The sequence below is a fragment of the Cyprinus carpio genome, chromosome A2 (assembly GCF_018340385.1).
Source record: "Cyprinus carpio isolate SPL01 chromosome A2, ASM1834038v1, whole genome shotgun sequence".
NCBI lineage: Eukaryota > Metazoa > Chordata > Actinopteri > Cypriniformes > Cyprinidae > Cyprinus > Cyprinus carpio.
Window position 1 is genome coordinate 25143590 of NC_056573.1, and position 23946 is coordinate 25167535.

Consider the following 23946-nt stretch of genomic DNA (forward strand, 5'->3'; position numbering starts at 1 on the left):
ATGGAGATTCCTGGCTGTCTTCTGCCAACAGAATCCAATGGAAATCTGGGGTTTGTCACACTCACAGTCCTAAAAAAACAACAGCAAGATTACAATTCATGTTACATTTCAAATAATCTCACAAATGTACATGTAATTTAAAAGAATTTCGACCATTTGCTTATGCTCTATGCACAACTAACAGAGACAAACAATGGTCATTAAGTACTGTGTAGAAATTTAGACAAAATTAATAGTACAATAATGGCAGAACATGCATATAACAAAATGTACAACCCTTATGTAAAAAAAAAAAAAAAAATCAGAGGTTGCTAATCTGGTGCAAGATAAGAGTTGAATTAAGTGTAATTGATAGCCTATATGTGATGTGTGTGGGATTTTTGAATGAAACAGAAAAAGGTACTTGCCAACATTGTTTTGAAAAACGTCAAAGGTTTCTTCTCTGAGAGGAAGGCCATGAAGAACTGCTGTGCTCTGGAAAGAAAAGTTAAAACACAGAATGAAATGTCAAATTAGTCTGAATAAATGTATTTTAAAAATGCAATGACAGTGCTCTGAAAAAATGTTGAAATGAAATATCAAAGTAGTTAATATATTAGTTAATATGACAGTAAAACAGTTTAGTTTAAGAAAGAAGCATCGAAGCTTAACACATATTTAACTTGCTCAAGAATTTCATAATGCTTCAAAAGGAGACCTCTCTTTTGGCTAAATAAATAAATAAATACAAAATCCAATACTTACATTTCCATTGCATGACTAATTTCACAATAAACTCTGCAAATAAAGAAAACTATACTCTTATTATATATCTTTTTATTTCCAAATCATTGTGTGGTTCAAACATTTAATCTTAAGTAATCTAAAAGTTAAAATATATAGATTATAACAGTGCCTGTATAACACATTCAAAATAACATTACAACATATCAGTAAATTCTCCCTTATACATGAAAAAAGGGGGTAGAGAGCAGATGTAAAGCAAATATTAAGAAAATATGAATAAAACAAAAATTTTCATTGATTAAAAACTTGCCATCAAAGACCAGTGATGCCAGACTGTTGATTTCGATTAGCACAGTCCAAGACAATCCTACAATTGGATTAAAATAACATCACATCCAATGTAGCTGTGCATCTCTTCCATGTTTAATCTAATTATTATACGATCGATTTATGTATAATAATTGAGCAATTAAAAAATGGCTTTCCATGTGCTTCTCCTGTCAGAATTATGTTGCAGATCGACTCCACTTCTTGGTGGAACTGTGCATGACCCCTCGAAAACATTAAAAATACTCATTATTTTAAGTACAGCTTACTTGAATCTATTTAGGTTAATAACTTTATGAGCTAAAACGTTGAGATTACTTGGTTAAACTTAGTAAGGTCTACAAACTTATTCAAAATAAGTAAACGTCACTTAATTTTATTAGTAAGATCATCAGTTACATTTTACCGTGTACTTATATTTACCATTTCTGTTAGTCTATGTACACTTTAGGTGCAGTCTTTAGGAGTATACAGAGTACAAACAAGTTCCATTTGAAAGGATGGTCTCCCGTCCTAGTGACAGCTTTTGTCCTTTTTTTTTCTGAGAGTGTTGTATACAGCACCTTTAAGTTTGATTTAATAACACATTTAAAGTGCATAATAATGGACAACCTCAGCAGAATAGATTCTAGAGAGAGAGAGAGAGAGAGAGAGAGAGAGACTCTAAACTTTTTATTAGGAATGACGTTAAAAAAAAAAAATTAATCATTTAGCAAACACAGATTTCTAATGGCTTCCACACACAGATACCTTAAAAGGGATACTCCACCCCAAAATTAAAAATTTGTCATAAATCACTTACCCCCATGTCGTCCCAAACCCGTAAAAGCTCTGTTTGTCTTCGGAACACAATTTAAGATATTTTGGATGAAAACCGGGAGGCCTGTGACTGTCCCAAAGACTGCCAAGTAAATAACAGTGTCAAGGTGCATAAAAGGTATGAAAGTCGTCGTCAGAATACTCCATCTGCCATCAGATGTGCAATCTGGGTTATATGAAGCGATGGGAACACTTGTTATAAGCGAAGAAAACAAAAATAATGACTTTATTCAACAATTCCTTTGTCAACAGTCTCCTCTGTGTCTCTCCATATCACTGTATGCGGTTTATGCGCTTCTGTATCATTGGAGCCACAAGGATGCGCTGTTTCTACGTGTATTTAGCTTTGATTTAAAAAAAAAAAAGAACTCCTTGTGGCCTGGATGATACTCTGATATTGACTTTCATACCTTTTATGGACATTGAACCTTTTATTTACTTGGCAGTCTATGGGACGGTCACAGGCCTCCTGGTTTTCATCCAAATGATCTTAAATTGTGTTCAAAAGACAAACAGAGCTTTTACGGGATTGGAACGACATGGGGGTAAGTGATTAATGACGTTAGTGATTAGTATCCCTTTAAGTGTAGTCTGTTGAATAAACAAAGCAAATGCAGAATATAAAGCTTATTATCAACACTTTTATAATCATTTGATCCTTCAGGTCGATGTGGAGAAAATTCCTCTAGTTCTGTGACAAACAGAAATGCTCCATGTACCATCTGAAAAATAAAACAGAAGTGCACACCATCAACAGACAAATATGTCACACATACACATCACATATATTTTGGATACGTTTAAAAACCATTGAAGAAATAGGCTACGTTTCAGATTTAAAAGCATGTTCAGAATGGTTTTTACACTAAATTATGAAAAGGCGTATATAAAAAGTGGTTTCAGCGTTTGAGAGGAAAAATGTCAAATGCTGACAGAAAGCACATGAACTGGAGTGAAGAGATGGTTTTATTTGGACCTTTATAATCCACTGAAAAGACCATACAGGAAAAACTTGATAGCACACACAATGCTAGAGACATTACATAAACAGGTCACGTGCTGCATTCGTCCTTGGTTTAAGAATCATGTAGCATAGAGTGTAAAATGTTGTTTCACGTTTCACACTGCTCATAATTTACTGATTTTAAATTATGAACAGTGTGAAACGTGAAACAAGATAACCCAGGATTCAGTTCACCCGGGATTTAGATTGACTCCGTCTGCGGATTGAATATTAAGTGTTAAAAGACCTTCTGTTAATGTATTTTCAGCCTAAACTTTTTTTGAATTAGATCAAGCCTTAATCAGGCTATTTTATTTTAAACAATACAGTATTTTTATGGTTCCTCTAAATCGGTTTCATTCTTCTTCTTCTTATTTACAGTTTAATTTCTGCAAAGACAAAAAAGGGGGTGCGAAGGAAGAATTTCACCAGCGCAATGAGGAAATGACTGTTAGTCATGAAATATACAGAAACAGATACAAATACAGAATAATTCCACAAAGATGATTATGAAAGGAAAGCCATTTACAGAGAACAGATTAAGTACTTACACTTTGTCATTGACAGTGCCTGTGGACAAAGTAAAAAAAATAAAGTTTAGTTGTGTTTTACTTCATATGTAGTAGCAAAATATTTATGAATAATAAAAAAAGGAACCTTGTTTTCCCTCATTTACAGTGAGTTGAACAGGATTCAGTGCCTCTCCAGCAGAACAGTAGTACCAGCCAGAATCAGTGAGTCTCAGTCCAGTCATCAGCACAGTGAAGGATCTTCTCCCATCATCACTGATCTGGACTGATGAATTCTGGGATGTGTCAGTCCTCCCCACTGTGTAACACCTCTTATCTTTATATCTGCACCACTGCTTGGTTTTATTCTTATATCCAGAATTGTAGAGACACTGAACACTGATATCATCACCTTCATGTCCAGATACACTGCTGTTCACCACAGACACATCAGGAGCTGGACACACACACACACACACACACACACACACACACACACACACACACACACACACACACACACGTCATTTGATTTTATTAAACACATATTTGACATAAGAATTGGTTAAAATGACTACAAAATCTCATACCAGATTGAACCTGCAGATAAAGACCATATGTGACAGTCACATTTCCTTCAACCTTCACAGCACAATAATAGCGTCCATCATGTTTTGTGCTCTGCAGGTTTCTCATAGTCACAGTAAAGAGATTCTGATCAGGATGATCAATTACTGACAGATTCTCCTCTGTTGTGTTTGTGTATGTACTGGACTTATCAGCTTCTGAGAACCAGTATTTCTTCTGATGTGTGTATTTCCCGTCGTAATAACATGGGATGGTGACAGATCCTCCAGTCTTAACAGTTAAATTATATGACCCACTGCTGTAGCATTCAACACCTAAACACACAACACACACACACACCAACTTTTTTCATGTTCAGCGTTAACAATAAATAGTCTTCACAAAAACACATTAAAAGCGAGATGAACAACCAAGCATAAAAAGTATCATTATAAAATGATAAACAGGACTGATTAAGACAGAGTCTAACATTTAATACTCACCTAAAATAAGCCAAAACCCTATTAAAAAGTAAAATATTTCTTTCTTTTCGTATGTGATCATTGTGCAAGTTTCTCTTCCCGTATCTGAGCTGTTTTAACTGTGTTTGTAGTAACTTCCCTTTTTTCCTCTCATATAGCACTAAAACATATTGCGCCATTAGGGTTGTAACGATATATCGGTATGACGATATACCACGATATAAACACGTACAACTGATTATCATATCGTGTACATTTGCTTATCTACAGTATTGGAAGAAAATAAAAGATGCAGAATCTCACCTGCGCCTAGGCAACAACTTTCCACTGAACTGAGTCATTTCACAAAACCAGTACGATTTGAGTCCCGCTGACCTTTTTAAGTGTATTTTATCTATTGGGTCACCAAAATCTATCTTTAAAAGCTTTTTGTATTAATTGAAATGTTTCCTTAAGGTTTAAAAACATGACATACATTTTATCTTTATATAAGACATGATATTGTTTTTTTCAGTTGACACCACCTATTTTGTCATGTAACTCATGGCCTTCTATGAAAGTGTACTTGGGATATAAATAATAAAATTTGAAATAAGTCCATCCATTTTGCCATTCTCATAAATATCTATCTGTGCTTTTTTGCTAGTAATGTTTTTTTTCCTAAGTAAATTCATGATTATTCATTGAAATCATATTTAGTTCCATACCTCAGTAACCCCTTTAACCCCTGTACACAAATCATTCTCCCCCCATAAAAATAATTAACCGATCCTTATGTGACATCATTAACAGGAAGTTACATCATTTAAGTTCTGAACAACACTGTGAGTCGACACAGGCAAGTTGCCACCTTCTTTTATAACTATAACTTATTAATATTGTGATATTGTGGTTGTCAAGCTTAACGACTCAACCCTGTAACATCAAATAAAGATACAAATCTATTACTTGTGAAAATTATCTTTGTTATTTCAACAATATACATGATTTCTTAATATCATGCACGCCATGTTCTCTCCTGTTATTGACTACATTTAGATCAGTGGCCATTTTGAGAAAAAGAATCACACCCCCGTCACACTCAACCCTGTTACGTATTTCATCATAACGGGGTTGTGAGATTGTGATGGGGTTGTGTTTTAACACTTTGGTTCCGAAGTTATCCAGCAATTTAAATTAATTATTATATTTGATCAAGTGTCTTATAGCACATGCATATGTTAAATGTAGTAATGTCCATGTTAAAGCTGTGTGTGTGTGTGTGTGCACCTGTTCTGCCTAGACTTTCACATCTCAGTGTTAACTAAATTGTGTTCAGAAGACAAACAGAACCAAACTCGGTTTACTCGGTTTGGAACGACACGGGGGTAACTGATTAATGACAAAATTTAAATTTTGGGGTGGAGTATCCCTTTAACCACTCCTCCACAAAGTCCAGATCATTCCCCAGAGCAATATCCATATCCAGGATCTTCAAGGTAGAGCAATGAGCAGTTAAGAGTGTAAGAAAATGACTAGGCTGAGTGTTAGAAAGTGTTAGAAAATTAAAAGTGTAGTTAATATAAGTTCTATTAGTTGTTTAGGTTGTATGTGATAGTTTACTGACTGAAAAACCCTCCGATTGATGGCTGCTCGCTATTTTGGCAGCCATCAAACAGATTCCTTTTTTCAAAACCATCTACAGTGCTTCCGGAAAGTATTCACAGCGCTGCACATTTTTCCACATTTTGTTGCGTTACAGCCTTATTCCAAAATGGATTAAATTAATTATTTTCCTCAAAATTCTACAAACAATACCCCATAATGACAAAGTGAAAGAAGTTTGTTTGAAACCTTTGCAAAGTTATTAAAAATAAAAATAAAAACGTTGAGGGGAGGGAATCACATGTACATAAGTATTCACAGCCTTTGCCATGACACTCAAAATTTAGCCCATCTCCAATCCATTCAGTTAATTGGACATGATTTGGAAAGGCACACACCTGTCTATATAAGGTCCCACACTTAACAGTGCATGTCAGAACACAAACCAAGCCATGAAGTCCAATTAATTGTCTGTAGACCTCCGAGACAAGATTGTATCAAGGCACAGATCTGGGGAAGGACACAGAAAACATTCTGCTGCATTAAAGGTTTGCAGAAGCATCTACAATGTACTTAAGTTTACAATGCTTTTGGGAAACACAGCCCAGGACTCTTCCTAGATCTGATGGCCTCCTGGCCAAATGGAACAATTGATGAAGAAGGGGTTTGGTTAGAGTGGTGACCAAGAAGCTGATGGTCACTCTAGCTGATCTCCATGATCATATATGCAGATGGGAGAAACCTACAGAAGGACAAACACCACTGCAACACTCCACCGATCTGTGCTTTATGCCGGTGTGGCCAAAACTCAATCCTCTCCTCAGTGAAGACACATTAAAACACACTTGGAATTTGCAAAAAAGCACTTAAAGTATCCGCAGATTGGGAGAAACAAGATTATCTGGTCTGATGAACCTCAATACCAAGCATCATGTTTGGAGGAAAACAAGCACTGCTCATCACTGGCAGAATAACATCCAAACAGTAAAGTGTGCTGGTAGCAGCCTCATGCTGAGGGGTTGTTTTTCAGCGGCAGGGACTGAGGGACTCATCGGAGAGGAAGGAAAGCTCAACAGAGCATATAGAGATAGCCTTAATAAAACCCAGTCCAGAGCATTCAGAACCTCAGACTGGGCAGAAGGTTCACCTTCCAACAGGATAACAACCCTAAGCACACAGCCAAGATAACAAAGGAATGGGTACGGGACAACTCTGTGAATGTCCTTGAGTGTCCTTGAGTCCATCTCTTTCTCAATGTTTTATAATCTGAAGAACCTTCTTTCACCACAAAGAACCTTTTGTGACATGTAAAGGTTCTTCAGATGTTAAAGGTTCTTTATGATACCATTTAGACAAAAAAAGGTTCTTCTGCATTATGAAGCAACTTTATTTTGTAAGAGTGTATGACAACATTTACAGGATGCATTGAGGAGGAGCCCAAACTACACTCAGTGGCCAAGTGATGCTTATGGTCCATAATATTGGTACAGATTCTGAGTAATAAACAATTCTTTGTGACTGTATATTTCAAGTTGGAAAATACATTTAGTTCCTTCTTTAAGTGAACCTTAGTTCCCAAGTCATCTACAAGATGGATTAAAATGCTGATAAAGTCAAGAAAATATGAGACAAACACATAACAGTATGATTGAAATGTTAAAATGTAAATAAATAAATAATAATAATAGTAAAATAAATAAAACATGTTTATTCTGTGGCACCTAAAAAAATGATTTGGCTCCTAAGTTTTTATCTTATAGGAGCCAATGGCTCCTTACTCGATTTTTTTGTTTGGAGCCCTGAGGCTATAACATAAAATGTGAAAAAAAGTAAAGTGCTGTGAATACTTTCCTGATGTATAATATATTATTGTTGTTTTTCCTGCAGTCAGGTTAATAAAACTCTATTCAATTGCAATATATATCAGTTTTTTTTTTTTTTTTTTTTTTTTTTGGTTACATAAAGAAATACAGTGTTTATAGAAAATCTTACTGTGAATGAGTAAAAAACAAATATGTATATGTTAAGATGTATTTGTCTCTTCAACCCCGTCACCATCTTTAACCCCATTACCTTAGTCTCAACCCCGTCAAAACTACATTTTTAATATTTACTTTTTTTAGGTTTATGAAAAAGCTATTTAATGTTTGTTAAATTCAGTCTGAAATGTTCAGAGCAATCATAAGAATATAGATTTTAGTTCAAATTCTGAAGTTGAGCCACTTTTTTGGTAAAAAATAATGAGGTTGCTGTCACAAAAATTGCCAATTTCAGCCTTTAGTATAGCAAAAGTGTGAGATTTTATGTAAGTTTCATATTTGCAAATACTGAATGACTGTGAGGGACATCTTATTAATAGGAGAATGTTGATTTCATTACAAATACATTTTATAAACATACTCAGAGAGCTCCCATAGTGTTCATAATGGGGTTGAAGACTAATAGTGTCCATATCGTAAAATATGGACCAATAATAATAATGATAGGGATTTGATGCCTGAGGTGGGAAAATGTGTTTTTCTGGAAGTTAAATGTCATTAATGTTGTGGGGTGTTAAGAAAAGTAATACATTTTGGTAAAAATTCTAAAAAGGTGTACGTCCAAATCGTACAGGTTTTGTGGAATGACTCAACTGTTCTCTTACTCCACCCACACATACAACAGAGACAACATCAGAGACAAAGACCGTTATCTCTAATCTCTATCCCACATCAAAATATAAATTAAAATTGGCAGTATGGGAACACTTTTTTTGGAAGTTTGGATATAGATACGGCACAGAGTGTTGAAGTCTCATAAAACTGATCAGAAAATTACATTTACAGTTTAGAGAATGATAGAAATGTTAGAGAAAGTTTCAAAATATAAGCCAAAGCAACTGTAAAAAACATGTTCATATATAGATTCTCATAAACTAATGGACGTCAGTGGTTCTGCTGCCGTTTATATCTCTGATTTGCTGTTTGTCTTGCTCTTCATTTAAAAAAACGAGAAACAATAATTTATGACTAACAGAACTGTACATACAATCTTTGCTGATTAAATGAATTATAACATGGCATTGAATGAAATGAATTTTCGAACAAATAAAAATGTAGGTTGAACTGACTGTCTCCTCTCCAGGTGAAAACACTGATCAGAATCAATAACAGCAGAAGTGCTGCTGAACCCGGAAGCCACACAGTCAGGAGTTTATAATTTCTGTGGGAAATACAGAAACATTCTGAAATCTTTTCATTTAAAAAGCTCCAAAAAAGATGTGGGACTAATTCAGCTGCATAAAAGGCACCAGAAAAATGAGTCATATCTGAAATAAATGTTCACCAGAACTCTGTTAATATATTTCAGCCTAATAGTCAAAGAATTGGTTTAAGATTTTTTTTTTTTTCCAAACAATGTAGTACTTTTTTTTTTTCGTCAGTGATTTCAGTTGGATTATTATTCTTCTGATGTCCTGTTTCACTTCTGCAAAGGCTAAAAACATTTTTTTAAAGAAATATCACAAAGGCAATGAGGAAATGATTGTTAGAGTAAAAGGCTAAATAAATCGAGGAAATAGTGCATGATGACAAAACGCAGACAAATACAGAATAATTTGAGGAAGATGATTTTGACAATCGTCAATGAGAAATGTTTGAATACTAACGTGTCTTTCTCTTTGTCTGGTTCTGCCTTGATTACAGTGAGTTGAACAGGATTCAGTGGCTCTCCAGCAGAACAGAGGTACCAGCCAGAATCAGTGAGTGAATTCTGGGATGTGTTAGTACTCCCCACTGTGTAACACATCTTATCTTCATATCTGCACCACTGCTTGAGTTTATGCTGATATCTAGGACTGTAGAAACACTGAACACTGATATCACCACCTTTGTGTCCAGATACACTGCTGCTCACCACAGATACATCAGGATCTTAACACACACACACACCAACCATTTGATTTGATTAAACACATATTTGACATTAGAATTGATTAAATAACTACAAAATCTCATACCAGATTGAACCTGCAGATAAAGATCATATGTGACCATTGTCACTTTTCCTTCAATCTTCACAGCACAATGATAGCGTCTATTATGTTTTGTGCTCTGCAGGTTTCTTATAGTCACAGTAAAGAGATTCTGATCAGGATGATCAATTACTGACAGATTCTTCTCTGTTTTGTTTGTGTATGGACTGGACTTATCAATTTCTGAAAGCCAGTATTTCTTCTGATGTGTGTATTTCCCATCATAATGACAGATCCTCCAGTCTTAACAGTTAAATTATATGACCCACTGCTGTAGCATTCAACACACACACACACACACACACACACACACACACACACACACACACACACACACACACACACACACACATACACACACACACACACACACACCGTTGTCATGTTCAGAGTTAACAATAAATAGTCTTCAAAAAACACATTAAAAAATACATGAACAACTAAGCATAAAAAGTATCATTACAAAATCATAAACAGGATTGATTAAAAACAGAGTCTAACATTTAATACTCACCTAAAATAAGCCACAACCCAATTAAAAAGTATAATATTTCTTTATTTTTATGTGTGACCATTGTGCAAGTTTCTCTTTCCGCATCTGAGCTGTTTTAACTGTGTTTGTAGTAACTCCAGCACTTCCCTTTTTTCCTCTCATATAGCACTTAAACGTATTGCACCACCTGGCTAAAAGCTGAAGATAGACTCTAGATCAGGGATTCACAGATCACACATTAACAAGCTAATCAAGGTCTTCGGGATTACTAGAAAGTTACAGGCAGGTGAGATTGGAGCTACAGTAAACTCTGCAGGAAAGTGGACCTCAAGGGCCAGAGTTGAGAAACCCTGCTCTAGATTTCAAGCAAAGTTAGTAAAGTGTAGTAACGTCTAGGTTACATATGTAACCTTCGTTCCCTGAAGGAGGGAATGGAGACGTTACGTCAGAAAGAGACTGACAAATGAGACCCCATTCGTCAGCTCCACGTAACGTTGAACGTGACAGACTGAAAGGGAACTGTATATTCGTGCAGTGTGTGCCTGTCAAAAGATTAAATACGATTTGAAGCTTGTGACATTTAAATGTACAAATCAACCCGATCACTTTATTTAGCGTTCATATAAACACTATATTCAGATTCATCAATCAGAATGATTTCATTCCAGTTGAAACAAGGTGTCCATGTAAACATAGCCTATGAAACTTATGGTCATATGAGCAATGCCATTAGTGATGTGAAAAATAAAACATTTTCAAAACCTTTTTTGAATCATTTGAACCAACTGTTTCACAAAATGATTCACTGTTTCAAAGTGCTCAGAATGCCACATGCTGGTGATTCCTGCTGGAAAAAACTAAATGCAACAAAAACAAAGGCCAAACATGCATAAAAACACCTTGGCTAAACAGGCTAACAAGAGACTATTAACTAACTACTACTCATTATTTTACAAGTGTCAATAAATTGGCAATGAAAGTATAAAACTGATCTGAGTAAAGTATGGTAAAAACCATAGACACTGGTTTATGAGTTCACTGGGCCTGTCACAATACCCACATTTGTGGTCCTGGTCACTTGAGGCTGTGTGCACAAAACAGGAAGTGCCCAAGATTGTCCCAGGTCAGAAAAATGCCAAACCTCTGTGCCCTTAAATCACAGGAGCTAAGTGTATCCCATCATGCATCATGTTCAGGAACTCATTTGCCCTGAAATTTTGAAATGGTGAGGAAAAATTTCCACTCTAAGTTATATAAATTAGATATTACACATAATTGGGTAGTAAAACAAAACATGTTGCAAATTTTATTCTGTGCAAGATGATTGTGTATTTTGTACAACATTTGCATCTGCTTTTTACCACTTAATTAGAAGCTCCACAATTACTAAATTGTGTCATCTTGTTACATAGGGACTACTGAACAGACATTTAGAAGCTTATTTTAAACTGCAACAGAGGTGGAAAGTAACGAATTACATTTACTCGCGTTACTGTAATTGAGTAGCTTTTTTGTGTACTTCTGCTTTTTTAAGTATTTTTTTAAATCTGTAATTTTACTTTTACTTAAGTATATTTTGTTTGAAGTATTGTACTTCGCTATATTTTAAAACACATTAATTACTGAGTAAAAAAAAAAAAAAAAAAAAAAAAAAAAAAATCGCTCCCTGGAAACTACGTCAGTAAATAATGGGCAGCAGGGCAAACTGGCGCTAAAATCACAAGAAAGATGCAGACCGAGCGGCAACCTCGCGCTCTCACTTGTGAAGCCAATAAGGAAGTGACTAAAACTGCAATTCATCGACTGGCCGCTTGAGGCTGGCTGCAAAAGGGAGTCAGTCCCATAGACTCCCCATGTTAAAATGCCCAACTTTACAGCAGAATAAAACATGTTTACAGCCTGGTTCAAAAAAATTATTTTGGTCTACATTGCTAATTTTGCCCTTCATGACAACTGTGAGGGGGGTGAATTTTTTTATAACTCATCCGTTTAAATTATATTAAGCCTTAAAGTTCTGCATAATTAAGGGCGTGGCCTCTTGAGTGACAGGTGGATTGCCGCTGCTGACAATGCCGTTGCGCTAGGTGGGCGTGGCTTCAGCAACCAGCTCCCGCCTTTTTGCCCATTTTCGATTATCCGGGAGAGTCGCGCGGTGACGCGCTGCCAAGATGGCGACGGCCCGCTCTGCACACTTTGAGCATAGACAGTAAAAGAAATGGACACAGCGACCCCATTGGAACTCAATTGAGACAAGTGAAGCCCATTTTTAGCGATTTTTAGCACTTCCGTTTCTGACGCGCAGACTCAAACTAAGCTTGATGACGTCAGTAACCTGTCTGACAGATGTAAATCTTCTAGTAGCTGTGCCTGCAAACTGCCATCGTTAATCTTGCAGAGACGGCGAGCTTGAGCGGGGAGTTCTTTGGCGTGAGTGAGCAGGAGTAAGTATTCTGATTAATTATTTTGTATAGTATTTTAAAATGTAACGCCAGTACGCCATATCTCTTGACGTCTCCCCGATTGCCTGCGAGCTTCTCCTCCTGTCTGTACGGTAATTTCTCTACTGTGCGACAGAGAGTCGAGTGGTTATGACGCAATCGTTAGCCTATTTTTACAAAAACTGTGTTTATACGGGGCCATAATGTAACATAGAAGGTAATGGAGCCCTTTATACATTGTCGTGTATCTTTAGAAATAAATAATGGACAAATGGAGTCTTTAAACGCCTCAGATGTAAAGTTATTGGATGTCTTTGTGAATTGTAGTTTATTTGTAGTTAATGGGGTGCTTTATCAAGTGAAGTTCTGCTACAAGATGGCGGCACGCGGCCGACTTCAACTTCCGGTCGACTTCCTTGCCCCCTGGTCATTTGATGTCAAAGTGACGCATATAATAATATCCAGCACAGCTATCTTATATTTTTTACAACAGGTGAGTCAGTCATTAGTCATTAATAATATCATTTTTTACAAACAAGGCCTGAACCGCAAGAAAAGAGGGAACAGAATCTGCCATATTAAGCGTGCTCCTTGGAGACCAAACTGCTTATAAAATCTCGACAATAGATTCAACCCTTCGCAAAGCATGAGCTTACCAGTGCGCCCAGGATGGCCACTCCAAGTGTGATCTGGAGAATCACAGAACGGAGTACTCCAGGACATATCACTGTTTTTCCTCAGTTATTTGAAGTAAAAAAATGGGAATAGGGGCAGAAAAGCAGAAAAACAAGTGTACACTAAGTTACCTAGTTAGACTTGCGTTTTAGACACCATATTGCCTGTTTTTGCTCTGTTTATACAACAAAAAATAATCCCAAACACAGCCATCATAGCACAGTTTTGCGTCTCTGAGCAACATGACAGTGTTTCGTTCCTGAATGAATCAACCGTTTAAATGATTCGGTTCAATCGCAATGACTCACTTGCTGACACATACTGGCCATTTTAATTTCACATTTAAAGTATCTTTTTTTTTTTTTTTTAATAATTAATTTCTTATTTCAAATGAGTATTCAACATTTTATGTCTTGTAAATCAAAACATTATTCATGCATTTCTAACAGCAGGTTAAATGCATTCTTGTCCTGCACTAAACAGTGTGTAAATACATGCCATGTCCGATGCCATGTCCGATGAAGCTTCTGCGTTTCCTCTGCATTGAAAAGATGAGTTTGTTGATACTGATTTGCCTGGAAACAGCCCAAATGTCTTATTATTCTAAATAACTGATTCCTTTAATTAAAAACAACTAGTTTGAGATTAATAGGCCTATCCCAGGGGTGTCAAACTCAGTTCCTGGAGGGCCATAGCCCTGCAGAATTTAACTGGATCAGGTGTGTTTAATTAGGGTTATATCTAAACTGTGCAGGACTGTGGCCCTCCAGGAACTGAGACCTCCCTTCCACTGTTAAAATGTAACTAAGTAACTTTTACTCTGAGTAAATTTTAAATGAGCTACTTTTTACTTTTACTTGAGTAGATTTTTAGACTGGTACTTTTACTTGTACTTAAGTAAAATTTCATTAATGTAATGGTACGTTTACTTGAGTAGAATATTTTTGTACTCTTTCCACCTCTGAACTGCAAAGTGTTGAAAATCAAAATAAAATAGCCCTCTGTACACTTGCATTTTTACAACACAACAAGTGTGTCCCATCTGGTTATTAAAAGTTCTGCACACATTTGAGGTCTGAACACTTGGGACAAATACAGGAAGTACGTCATATAAGTAGACCAGTGGTCAAGTGCAAAAACCACAAGTTGGATGGGCCCATGGAAAAACAATATGATGTAATGAATGCTCATTTACTGAAATCTTGTGACTTTGGCATTTTGATCTGAATATATTGTGGTCTGAATCACTAGTTTGAAACAAATGATTCACAAAGGTTTCAAAGCTTCACAATGCAGTGTTTGGAAAGCACCTATAAATAGTTGCCATCTCACATGCTGTTGTTTTGAAATGTATTGTAAACTGATGTTTTTAAATAATTAACAGAACAAAATTTTACAAGTCGTTAACATTTGACATAAAGATTGCTAGTCTGTTAAGGTCAAAAGTTATAATGAAATCACACTATTGTTAGAGAGCATCTATCGGTTACAAAAGTGTCAAACAACTACAAAATATAAGGCTTATTATCAACACTTTTCCAATAATTTGACCCTCCTCTAGTTCTGTGATAGACAGAAATGCCATCTGAAAGATAAAATACAATAGCACACCATCAAGAAGATGTCACATCATGTATATTTTTGATGTTCAAAGCCACAAAAATATTTTTCTTCACATATTTCATAAAATAAAACTTACAAAGCAATATATTATGTAACATTTAAAACATATCAAATTTCATTTTTGCTAAACAATCTCAGTAATGGGAATTTGTTAATACTAACATGACCGTGAGATAATCAGGATTCATCACTCCGTCTCAGTCCAGTATGGGTTTGGAGCCTAAAATATTTAAAAATTAATATAAGCATAGATTAAGGAATAAAAAAAAAAAAAAAAATGTTGGTCATTGTAAGTTTATCATATATAATGCATTAATTAGCGGTGAACTTATAGTTTAGTTTTTAGTAAATCTCTGCTACTTATTTACATGACATTACACAACCCAGCTTAGCTTACAAATCTAGGACCCAAACTGAAAGATGTGGGGGGTCTAGGAAAGGAACAAATGACCATAAATTTTGACCATTCATGCATTTGGACTGCTGCTAATCTTTACACAGCGACAGATGTATTTGAGATTTATTAGAAGAATTTTATAAATTAATTCCAATAAAGCAGAGTTTTATGGAAAATGCATACAATGTCTCAAATAAAACAGACAGCTAAATAGATAGATAGATAGATAGAGAGACAGACAGACAGACAGAACGATGATAGATAGATAGATAGATAGATAGATAGATAGATAGAGAGAGAGAGAGAGAGAGAGACAGACAGACAGACAGACAGACAGACAGAACGATGATAGATAGATAGATAGAGAGAGAGAGATAGACAGACAGACAGACAGATAGATATTAAGGGGGGACTCTGTTCAGAAATATTGGCAAGCTATTATTCTGACGATTGCAATCCTCAATAACTTTCTCTTTTCCTTGCTCTTTTTGTCTTTTCCTTTTAACAGTGCCTAGCAGCTCTCTATGTTCATGGGCATCTTAATTTAATCAATAACACAAATTACTCAATACAAAAATGCATTCAAATATTAATATTTATTGTTTAACACATTTTTCAATGTTTAACATTCCTCATTTATCTGTGATATAAAATAAGATGCTGAAATTGTTATTTAAACTGTGATACTGTCATTGGTGTAACAGAGAATTTCCATGACATCAAATGACAAAAACATTACACTGAATGACGAAAATTCTACTTCTGCGTATACCACAGACAATCAACTGGCCACCTGTATCAAACACTGAGCTTGGCCAGTAAAGTTAATCACAATTATTCACAACATCTACTTATTTTTCAAAATCTAACAATAAAAGTGTTTTTTGGCATTTCACTGATTGCATGTTTTTTGATGTATTTTTGTAACTTCGGATACCACACTATGAAAAGGTGGAATTATCAAATATTTAAGAGCAATAAACTTTTCTGCAGCCCCACGCGGTCTTCAGGGAGCCATCTGATGAAATTGACATCCTATGACATGCAGTTTGTCTAAAAATAAAATATTGAATAGAAGTCCACACATATATTATGATCTCATAGCTTATGACAGTGAGCATGTTTTAAAGGTTATTTCTGACTTCTCCTTTAAATAGTAAGAGGGAGCGATTCATTTTGAAAGTCAGTTGCCCTTTTGACGGCATGTTGATGTAATCTGTTTCATCAAACCCTAACTTTTAGTGAAGATTCAGGTTGGACTTTCCTTTAAAAACCACATCATGAGATTCATTTCAGTTAGATCTCTAATCATGGGCCATTGGTGCTTGGACCCTAATGATCCCTTGCCATCCTAAACATCATTTTCTAGATCCACCCCTGGATGGTGACAGATCCTCCAGTCTGAATAGTTAAAATATGATTTGACCTACTGACATCACATTCAACACGTAAACAAACACCAAAAAAACCTTTACTATGTCCAGGATTATCAATAAAACACTTCTTAATTTGTTCTATCTTCACATTCCCTAAGCGAAGCGAAAACCTGACTGAAAAGTAGAATAGTTTTGTTTTTTTCATATTTTTGAGGCCATTGCACTTGCTCTTGCTTATGTTTCCTGCATGAGTTTTTCACTGCAATAGTGTGGCACAACTAGCCAACTTCTGTTTTTTGTTTTGTTCTCAGTGCTCTTACACATCTTGCATGCTCTGGCTAAGGGGTGTATAGACATATTCATAAAAAAATATGAATAAATATTTCTTCCATTATTTGGGTGTTCAGTCATCAAAAGTATTAAAGTTTCTATTTGTTAGCATTAGTCAATGCTTCAGGTGTCATGAACTAAGGATGAACACTACTGTTATCTACATCTATAGGTTAATCTGCATATACTAATACACAGCATGTATAAAATAACATTAATGTATTACACACAAACATTAACAATGAACAGTATATTAACACTCTAAGAAAAGTACAAAGCTGTCACTGGGGTGGTAACCTTAGGTACAGAAGATCTACAAGTTACATCTTTGTACCTTATTTAAATCTAATTTAAATGGTACATATTAACAGTTTTTCAAAGGGTACTGCCTCAGTGACAGTTCTGTACCTTATTTTCTGCGAATGTACACATTAAGATAAAAAAAAAACAAAAAAACAATAGACTAAAAAAAAATATTAATTGTAAGTTGAGCATACTTGAAGTAATGCATTAACTAATTATAATGAACCCTGTTTTATGTGTTTTCAAGTAAAATATTTTTTTGGGTATTATGTCAAACGAATTCTATCAACTAAAAAACTAATTTTTATACAGTTTTGCTAAGTTAATTATCAAATGATTTATGCTTATTCAATTAATGATGCCACTGACACAACTTAAGACCTAGAACCCAAAAGGAGAGATATGGGTGATCACATGATAATTTAACAACCAAACAGGAAACAGGAACTATGACCATAAAAGGACAATAAGAAAACTCTCCAAATACTGACATTTCATCTACTGCTCCTAGTCCTTACACAGAGACTGATATTGGGATTTATTAGGAGAAATGACAAACTGGTATTTTTTTTTATCATAATTTTAATCTACTATCATAATCATAAACACACTGGATTGTATCACAAATAGTCTTATGGTTTACTGCACTTTGCTATTCCTCTAGTTATTTACCTACAGTATAGCAGCTAATGATTCAGGAGTCTCACACATTAACAGAAAATAGTTTACTTACACATTGCAAAATAAGGTGGATGGAGTTCAGTCTCAGACGACTGCAGTTTAGCTGGAGTCAGTAAACTAGTCGTCCTCCTCAAGCAGAACTCTATATTCCACCAGTCTGTCTGTGAAATAATCAGTGCTTTGATGTTTTTATGATGTGAGTCTGTCGCGCCACTATTTGAATTATTCTTTCTTCATTGGTCTCTATTATCACAGTAACTGATTTCAGATAATCCCGCCCCTAAACAGACTTTGAAAACAAATTGGTTGGTTTACATGTCAATCAGACAGTCACTTCCAATCAAGCAAATTCAAATCTCATGTGAGTTTAGCACTATCTCTCTTTTATTTATAGACACTCAAAATTCCTCCAGGTCAGTGTGAGAAGAGCCTGCGATCTCTAATTCTGTGACAGACAGAAACGCTCCTCTTTGTGCCATCTGAAAGACAGAATAGGTAGAAAGATACGACAACAGAACAAAGATACAAATATGAGTGTTGAACAAGTCACATAATTTAGATTTAGGACGCAGTGTTAAAAAAAAAAAAGAATCTGAATAATGAAACCATCTTAATACTAACATGTTCTTCTCAGTGCTGGTGTCTGTGCTCACAGTTGCTGTAAGGAAAGGGAAATTATTTTTAATAAAAGGGAATTAAGCAAAATTATATTAAATATGTTATGCATTCAGTTTGAATTACCTGGTTTTGGAGAACTAAAAATAAATAAATGAATAAATAAATAAATTATTAAATAAATAAGCAAAGACAGCACCACATGCAAAAATACAAAATAAATAAATAAATAAATAATCTGAAAGACAATAATTTCAACTCTGTAATGCAGAACAAATATAAAAATCTAATAAATCCCATGACAGAAAATTTAAATCTTACTTACATTTAAAAAAGGTACTAACCTATTTCTCACAAATCCTTCAGAGGTAACAACTTCTGTCAAATAAAGTTAAGAAGATATTAAAATGATTTATTATAATTGTCATAAACTCCAGTAAGAGTCTGTATTACCTGGTTTTGGTTCAGTGACAGAAACCTGTGAATTTTCTAGAGACACAGGAAAAGATGAAACAATATTTTAGTTTATTTTGTATTTTTTCTTCAATCAAGAAATGCTGTGTGGATCTGATTAGTGACTGAGTTTTACCAGAGACATAGAGTTGAACAGGAGCCTCCTGTTTTCCTACAGAACAGTAGTACCAGCCAGAATCAGTGAGTCTCAGTCCAGTCATCAGCACAGTGAAGGATCCTTTCCCATCACCACTGATCTGAACTGATGAATCCTGGGATGTGTCAGTCTTCTTCTCTTTGTAACATCTCTGATCTTTATATCTACACCACTGTTTGAGTTTATTCTTATATCCAGAACTGTAGAAACACTGAACACTGATATCACCACCTTCATGTCCAGATACACTGCTGCTCACCACAGACACATCAGGAACTGAACACACACACACACACACACACACACACACACACACACACACACACACACCATTCATTTAGGATTGTGATTTCTGAGGAATTAGTAGAATTTTTCAATTGAATGTGAAACACGCCTCATACCTGATTGAACTGTCAGATAAAGCTGCTCTTTCTCATCTGGTTGAAATATTCCTCCGATCTCCACAACACACCAATAACCTCCAGTGTCTTCATGCTGCAGGTTTCTCATAGTCACAGTAAAGAAACTCTGATCTGGATGATCAATTACTGACACTTTTCCTTTGGTTTCGTTAGCATATGCCAGAATACTGCAGTAATTGAATGCTTCCCCGGCATCAAAGCACCAGTATTTTTTGTGTTCAGTGTATTTTCTGTCATAATAACATGGAATAATGAGCGATCCTCCAGTCTGAACCGTTAACAGTCTGCTTGCTGAAACGGTTTTGCATTCAGGACCTGGATAAATTAAAAAAAAAAAAAAGATCAACTTTTGAGTTTGAGTTTTTTGTCAGTGTTAATGATAGAACAATCTTATTTAGATGCATGTATACATGCTACACTTTTTTTTAGCACAATTAATTAAAGTTTTTCTTTTAGTATTTAAGTTTATAGCTTACAGGTAGCTAATGCAAATCACATAATTTGACCTTTTTTAAATCAAGATTTTAGATTAAAATTAATTTGAATGTATAAGGTAACATGCATTATTTTGTGTACTGTGACTGATCACTATTTCCTTCAATGTTTTATTTATTTATTTATTTATTCATTCATTCATTCTTGCCTTTTAACCACTTTTCTACCTTCACTAGGTTCATCTTAACCCTTGTACTGAGCTGGAAATCCTGTAACTAATTTGAGGTAAAAAACAAACAAACATACAACAACAACAAAAAACATTACCAGCCTTTTAAATACTGCCTTTTAACCCTCTGGGCCTCTTCGTTTAGAAGACACACTTGGCTCCTTCGCTGTCAAAAGTTCACGAAGCCTTGAAATGTAATTTTTTTCTTTCTTTCTTTTTTTCTTTTTTTCAGGAAAATCTATGTAATACATTTTGTTCAATAATATTTTATGATTATTATTTAGAATTTTGAGGGGATTTTATTATACTATGCAATATTTATACAATTTTAATAAGCTATTTTTCCATTAGAATGAATATATTTTTATTTAATTATTTATTTATTACTTTTTTTATAAATTCAATATTTCACATTAAAACAGAATGAAAGCATTTAAAATAATTTTTTTATGTGCCATCTGATGCATTAAACAAATATTAAATAAAGTTCGTAGACCTTTAAGACATTCTTAAGGTGGCTGAGAGAGCTAAACGTGCTGCAAATAGAAAAAGCACCTGCAAATTAAGAAAACAACTTCATTAATTTGACAACACATGCGCTGTAAATGCTCACAACACAACCAAATAAAGAAACACACTGCAAATAAAATTCTTTATTTGGTTGCGTTGTGAGCATTTGCAAATGCTCACAACACAACAAAGAAACGTGTTGGCATTTGCAGCACCTGCTGTTTTTGTGTTTGTTTTTTGTTGTTTTGGTGGTTTTTTTTCTGTTTGCCACCGTCCTTTCTGCTTATTTGTTTTTATTTTTTTTTTTTTTTTTTTTTTTTTTTTTTTTTGACCGAAGAAGCCCAGAGTGTTAAATACTGCCTTTTAAATACTGCTGAAATATTTCAGTAAGCTACATTATCATCAAATCTTAAATTCAATCAGTTTTGTCAGATTGTTTTCTTTCAGTTAGCACAGGTTTCATTTTGGAATTAATTCCACCCCCAGTTTTTGAGTGAAAAAGTATTACTTGTAGATAAGTTTGTTCCAATGCAATAACATTAACTAGCATTTTCAAGAAAAAGAAATCCTCAACAAAATTAATTAGTCAAAAATACCACAACACTAAATAATAACACATTAAATAATCCAGTGATATGACAAATAAATTTCTCTGTTAATAAAAGTCTAATTATAAAAGAATTAGACAGAGAACGTCAACTAATGTTATGAATAAACTAAATTACAAATACAGAACACTTGCCTGTTATGAGCCAAAGGAAAAACACAATGAACTTCAAATTGTTATTCCTTTTGTTACATCGTTGCAATGTTTCTTCTCCCTGCCTCTTCATCGTGTGATAATGCTACAGAAACAGCTTATGTCTCAAGGAGAAGTATATGATCTTAAGTTCTCACAGTCTCAGTCTCTCACTTCCTGCATCTGTGCTCTTCAGTTGCTTATGTCACAAAAACTTAATTTACAATAAAATGTCATAATGCTTGATTGCAAATGTTGCAAAAATCACAAGTTACAAATGCATCACTTGGTCGAGGCATGTAAGATTATTCTGATAAAAAAAAAAAAAATTATTTTACTTGCAATGCAGTTGATATCAAAGTGTTTTCCTCTGAGGCTTCTGGGTATAACTTCGTTCTCTAGTTCTCATTTTACAATTATAGAACTACTAGAAGAGGTCACTGCTGAAGTGAGTTTCTTACATTTATTTATATGCAGTACATGACAAACAACTTCAAATAAAAATTTTAATAGGACTTGAAACAGGATGTGAATGAAGCACTATTTCTGTACAGAGATTAATAGTTGACAAAAGCTTTTCATCATTTATATGCTGATAAAACACAGAACAAGAGATAAAATTGTCTCTATTATGGCAAACAGTGAGATATGGGTGCTTCTGTATGTTTTTTTTTAAAACATTCACATTTCTCTCACACAGTTTCTGTTAGCTGAGAATTACTGCTCATGGTAAAAACATCTTCACACAGCACAATTCACTCAAAAGGCTTGTGCTTACTTACAGACAGATAAATGTGAAATACATGACATGAAAAATGCATTACAATGAAATATGATCTTCCTGTTAAATGTGAAGGAATGTCAAATATTACACCAGTCTTGAGTTTCTCCAGTCTGCAGGACTCTCTTAGACTTCATAAAGACACTTAAAGAGTTAAAGTGTCCATCAGTTCACTTTATGATCTTCTTCATCATGAATGTCCATGAGTTTGGTGTTTCCCATCACAAGGCTCCTTTGTTTGAGCATCTGGGCCTGAGCTGGAACAGCTCAGCAGAAAACATTTCGTCCCATTTGGACACCAGTCACACCATCATCATGAGTTGTGGATCTGCAGTAAAGATTTTCATTGCACTCCATTATGTCATTTCTTATTAAAGCAACTGTATGTACTGTTTTTTTCTTTGAAGCATCAGTTTTACAACATTTAGTCAGGAAAAAATGATCTGTAAATTGCATCAGTGTATTTTCATTCTGGGAAAAGTAAACTTTTACTTCATTATATTCAAAAGCATAATTTCTCACTTTTTATTCCACTACATTGCATAGATAGCTTAACGTTTCTCATTATTTCCAAGTGAAGAATGATCATCTTTCAATAAACATTTTTTTGTTTTTGGAATAATGTACACAGATAATACTTCCACTAAAGAAGAGGAACATACAGTACATTAAGAATGTAAATGGGGTCTTTTTTGATTTAATGTTGATGGTAAGATAACTGCACTGACTGTGAGATCATCATTCATTTCATTTGCCCCTTGATGTTTCTACTTTTTCTCTGCAAAATGAAACAAAGAAATAAAAAATGCCCAGAAACATTAGAATGCATCCTTTTTATTCTAAATCAAATTTGGTTAAATTAAGAAAAACAAATGATTTTTAATTTAATTAATTTATAAGACAGAAAACAAACACACACACACACAGACACACACACACACAAAAATAAATAAATAAAAAATAACCTTGGAAACTTATTTCATAGCTGCCACAACTTCCAAAGTGCTGAAAACACAGTCAGGACCAGCAGTACGACCCCACACACCACTAGAGGAGACTCCCAAACAGGACGCCTGAACAGACATGATGTGTTCGTCAAATACCAAGAACACAACCATGAGGAATTACACAGGAAAGTGCTGGTGTAGAGCAGGAGGTCACCTGTGAGGGTCATTTGAGTTTATTACAGATGGATCCCTGACTGTTGTTTTATGTTTTTATGCAAAAGATCAGTGATGCAGCGTGGCGGAAACTACATAG

The 23946-nt window shown here is 34.7% G+C and overlaps 2 protein-coding genes and 1 long non-coding RNA gene across 3 annotated transcripts; all 3 read right to left on the reverse strand.

Moving 5' to 3' along the window:
• Nucleotides 1-2387: 2387 nt before the first annotated feature.
• LOC109106080 (polymeric immunoglobulin receptor-like) lies at nt 2388-5216 on the reverse strand. The gene is made up of 5 exons (XM_019119396.2): nt 4455-5216; nt 3975-4286; nt 3533-3841; nt 3427-3445; nt 2388-2594 (listed from the first exon to the last, which is right to left on the reverse strand). The coding sequence occupies exons 1-5, from the start codon at nt 4513-4515 to the stop codon at nt 2558-2560; spliced, it is 738 nt and encodes a 245-aa protein (XP_018974941.1). The 5' UTR covers nt 4516-5216; the 3' UTR covers nt 2388-2557.
• Nucleotides 5217-18694: 13478 nt separating this feature from the next.
• Nucleotides 18695-22194, reverse strand: LOC109106584 (polymeric immunoglobulin receptor-like). Its single transcript, XM_042712301.1, has 8 exons — nt 21909-22194; nt 19972-20307; nt 19550-19846; nt 19414-19449; nt 19305-19338; nt 19087-19100; nt 18967-19003; nt 18695-18824 (listed from the first exon to the last, which is right to left on the reverse strand). Exons 1-8 carry the CDS (start codon nt 21997-21999, stop codon nt 18785-18787), a joined length of 885 nt encoding a protein of 294 aa, XP_042568235.1. The 5' UTR covers nt 22000-22194; the 3' UTR covers nt 18695-18784.
• Nucleotides 22195-22354: 160 nt separating this feature from the next.
• Nucleotides 22355-23554, reverse strand: LOC122134981. Its single transcript, XR_006153231.1, has 2 exons — nt 23415-23554; nt 22355-23014 (listed from the first exon to the last, which is right to left on the reverse strand). It is a non-coding gene; the product is annotated as an uncharacterized LOC122134981 (long non-coding RNA).
• Between the last annotated feature and the right edge of the window lie 392 nt (nt 23555-23946).

Bases quoted from the DNA above. Each gene is read 5' to 3' on its own strand.
- LOC109106080 (XM_019119396.2), bottom strand. From the start codon at position 4,515: ATGATCACATACGAAAAGAAAGAAATATTTTACTTTTTAATAGGGTTT. The intron at 4,287-4,454 runs GTGAGTATTAAA...TTGTGTGTTTAG, and splicing joins AGGGTTTTGGCTTATTTTAG to GTGTTGAATGCTACAGCAGT. The intron at 3,842-3,974 runs GTATGAGATTTT...GTGTGTGTCCAG, and splicing joins TTATCTGCAGGTTCAATCTG to CTCCTGATGTGTCTGTGGTG.
- LOC109106584 (XM_042712301.1), bottom strand. From the start codon at position 21,999: ATGAAGAGGCAGGGAGAAGAAACATTGCAACGATGTAACAAAAGGAAT. The intron at 19,450-19,549 runs GTAAAACTCAGT...CTGTGTCTCTAG, and splicing joins TGTTCAACTCTATGTCTCTG to AAAATTCACAGGTTTCTGTC. The intron at 18,825-18,966 runs GTTAGTATTAAG...TCTGTCTTTCAG, and splicing joins ACCAGCACTGAGAAGAACAT to ATGGCACAAAGAGGAGCGTT.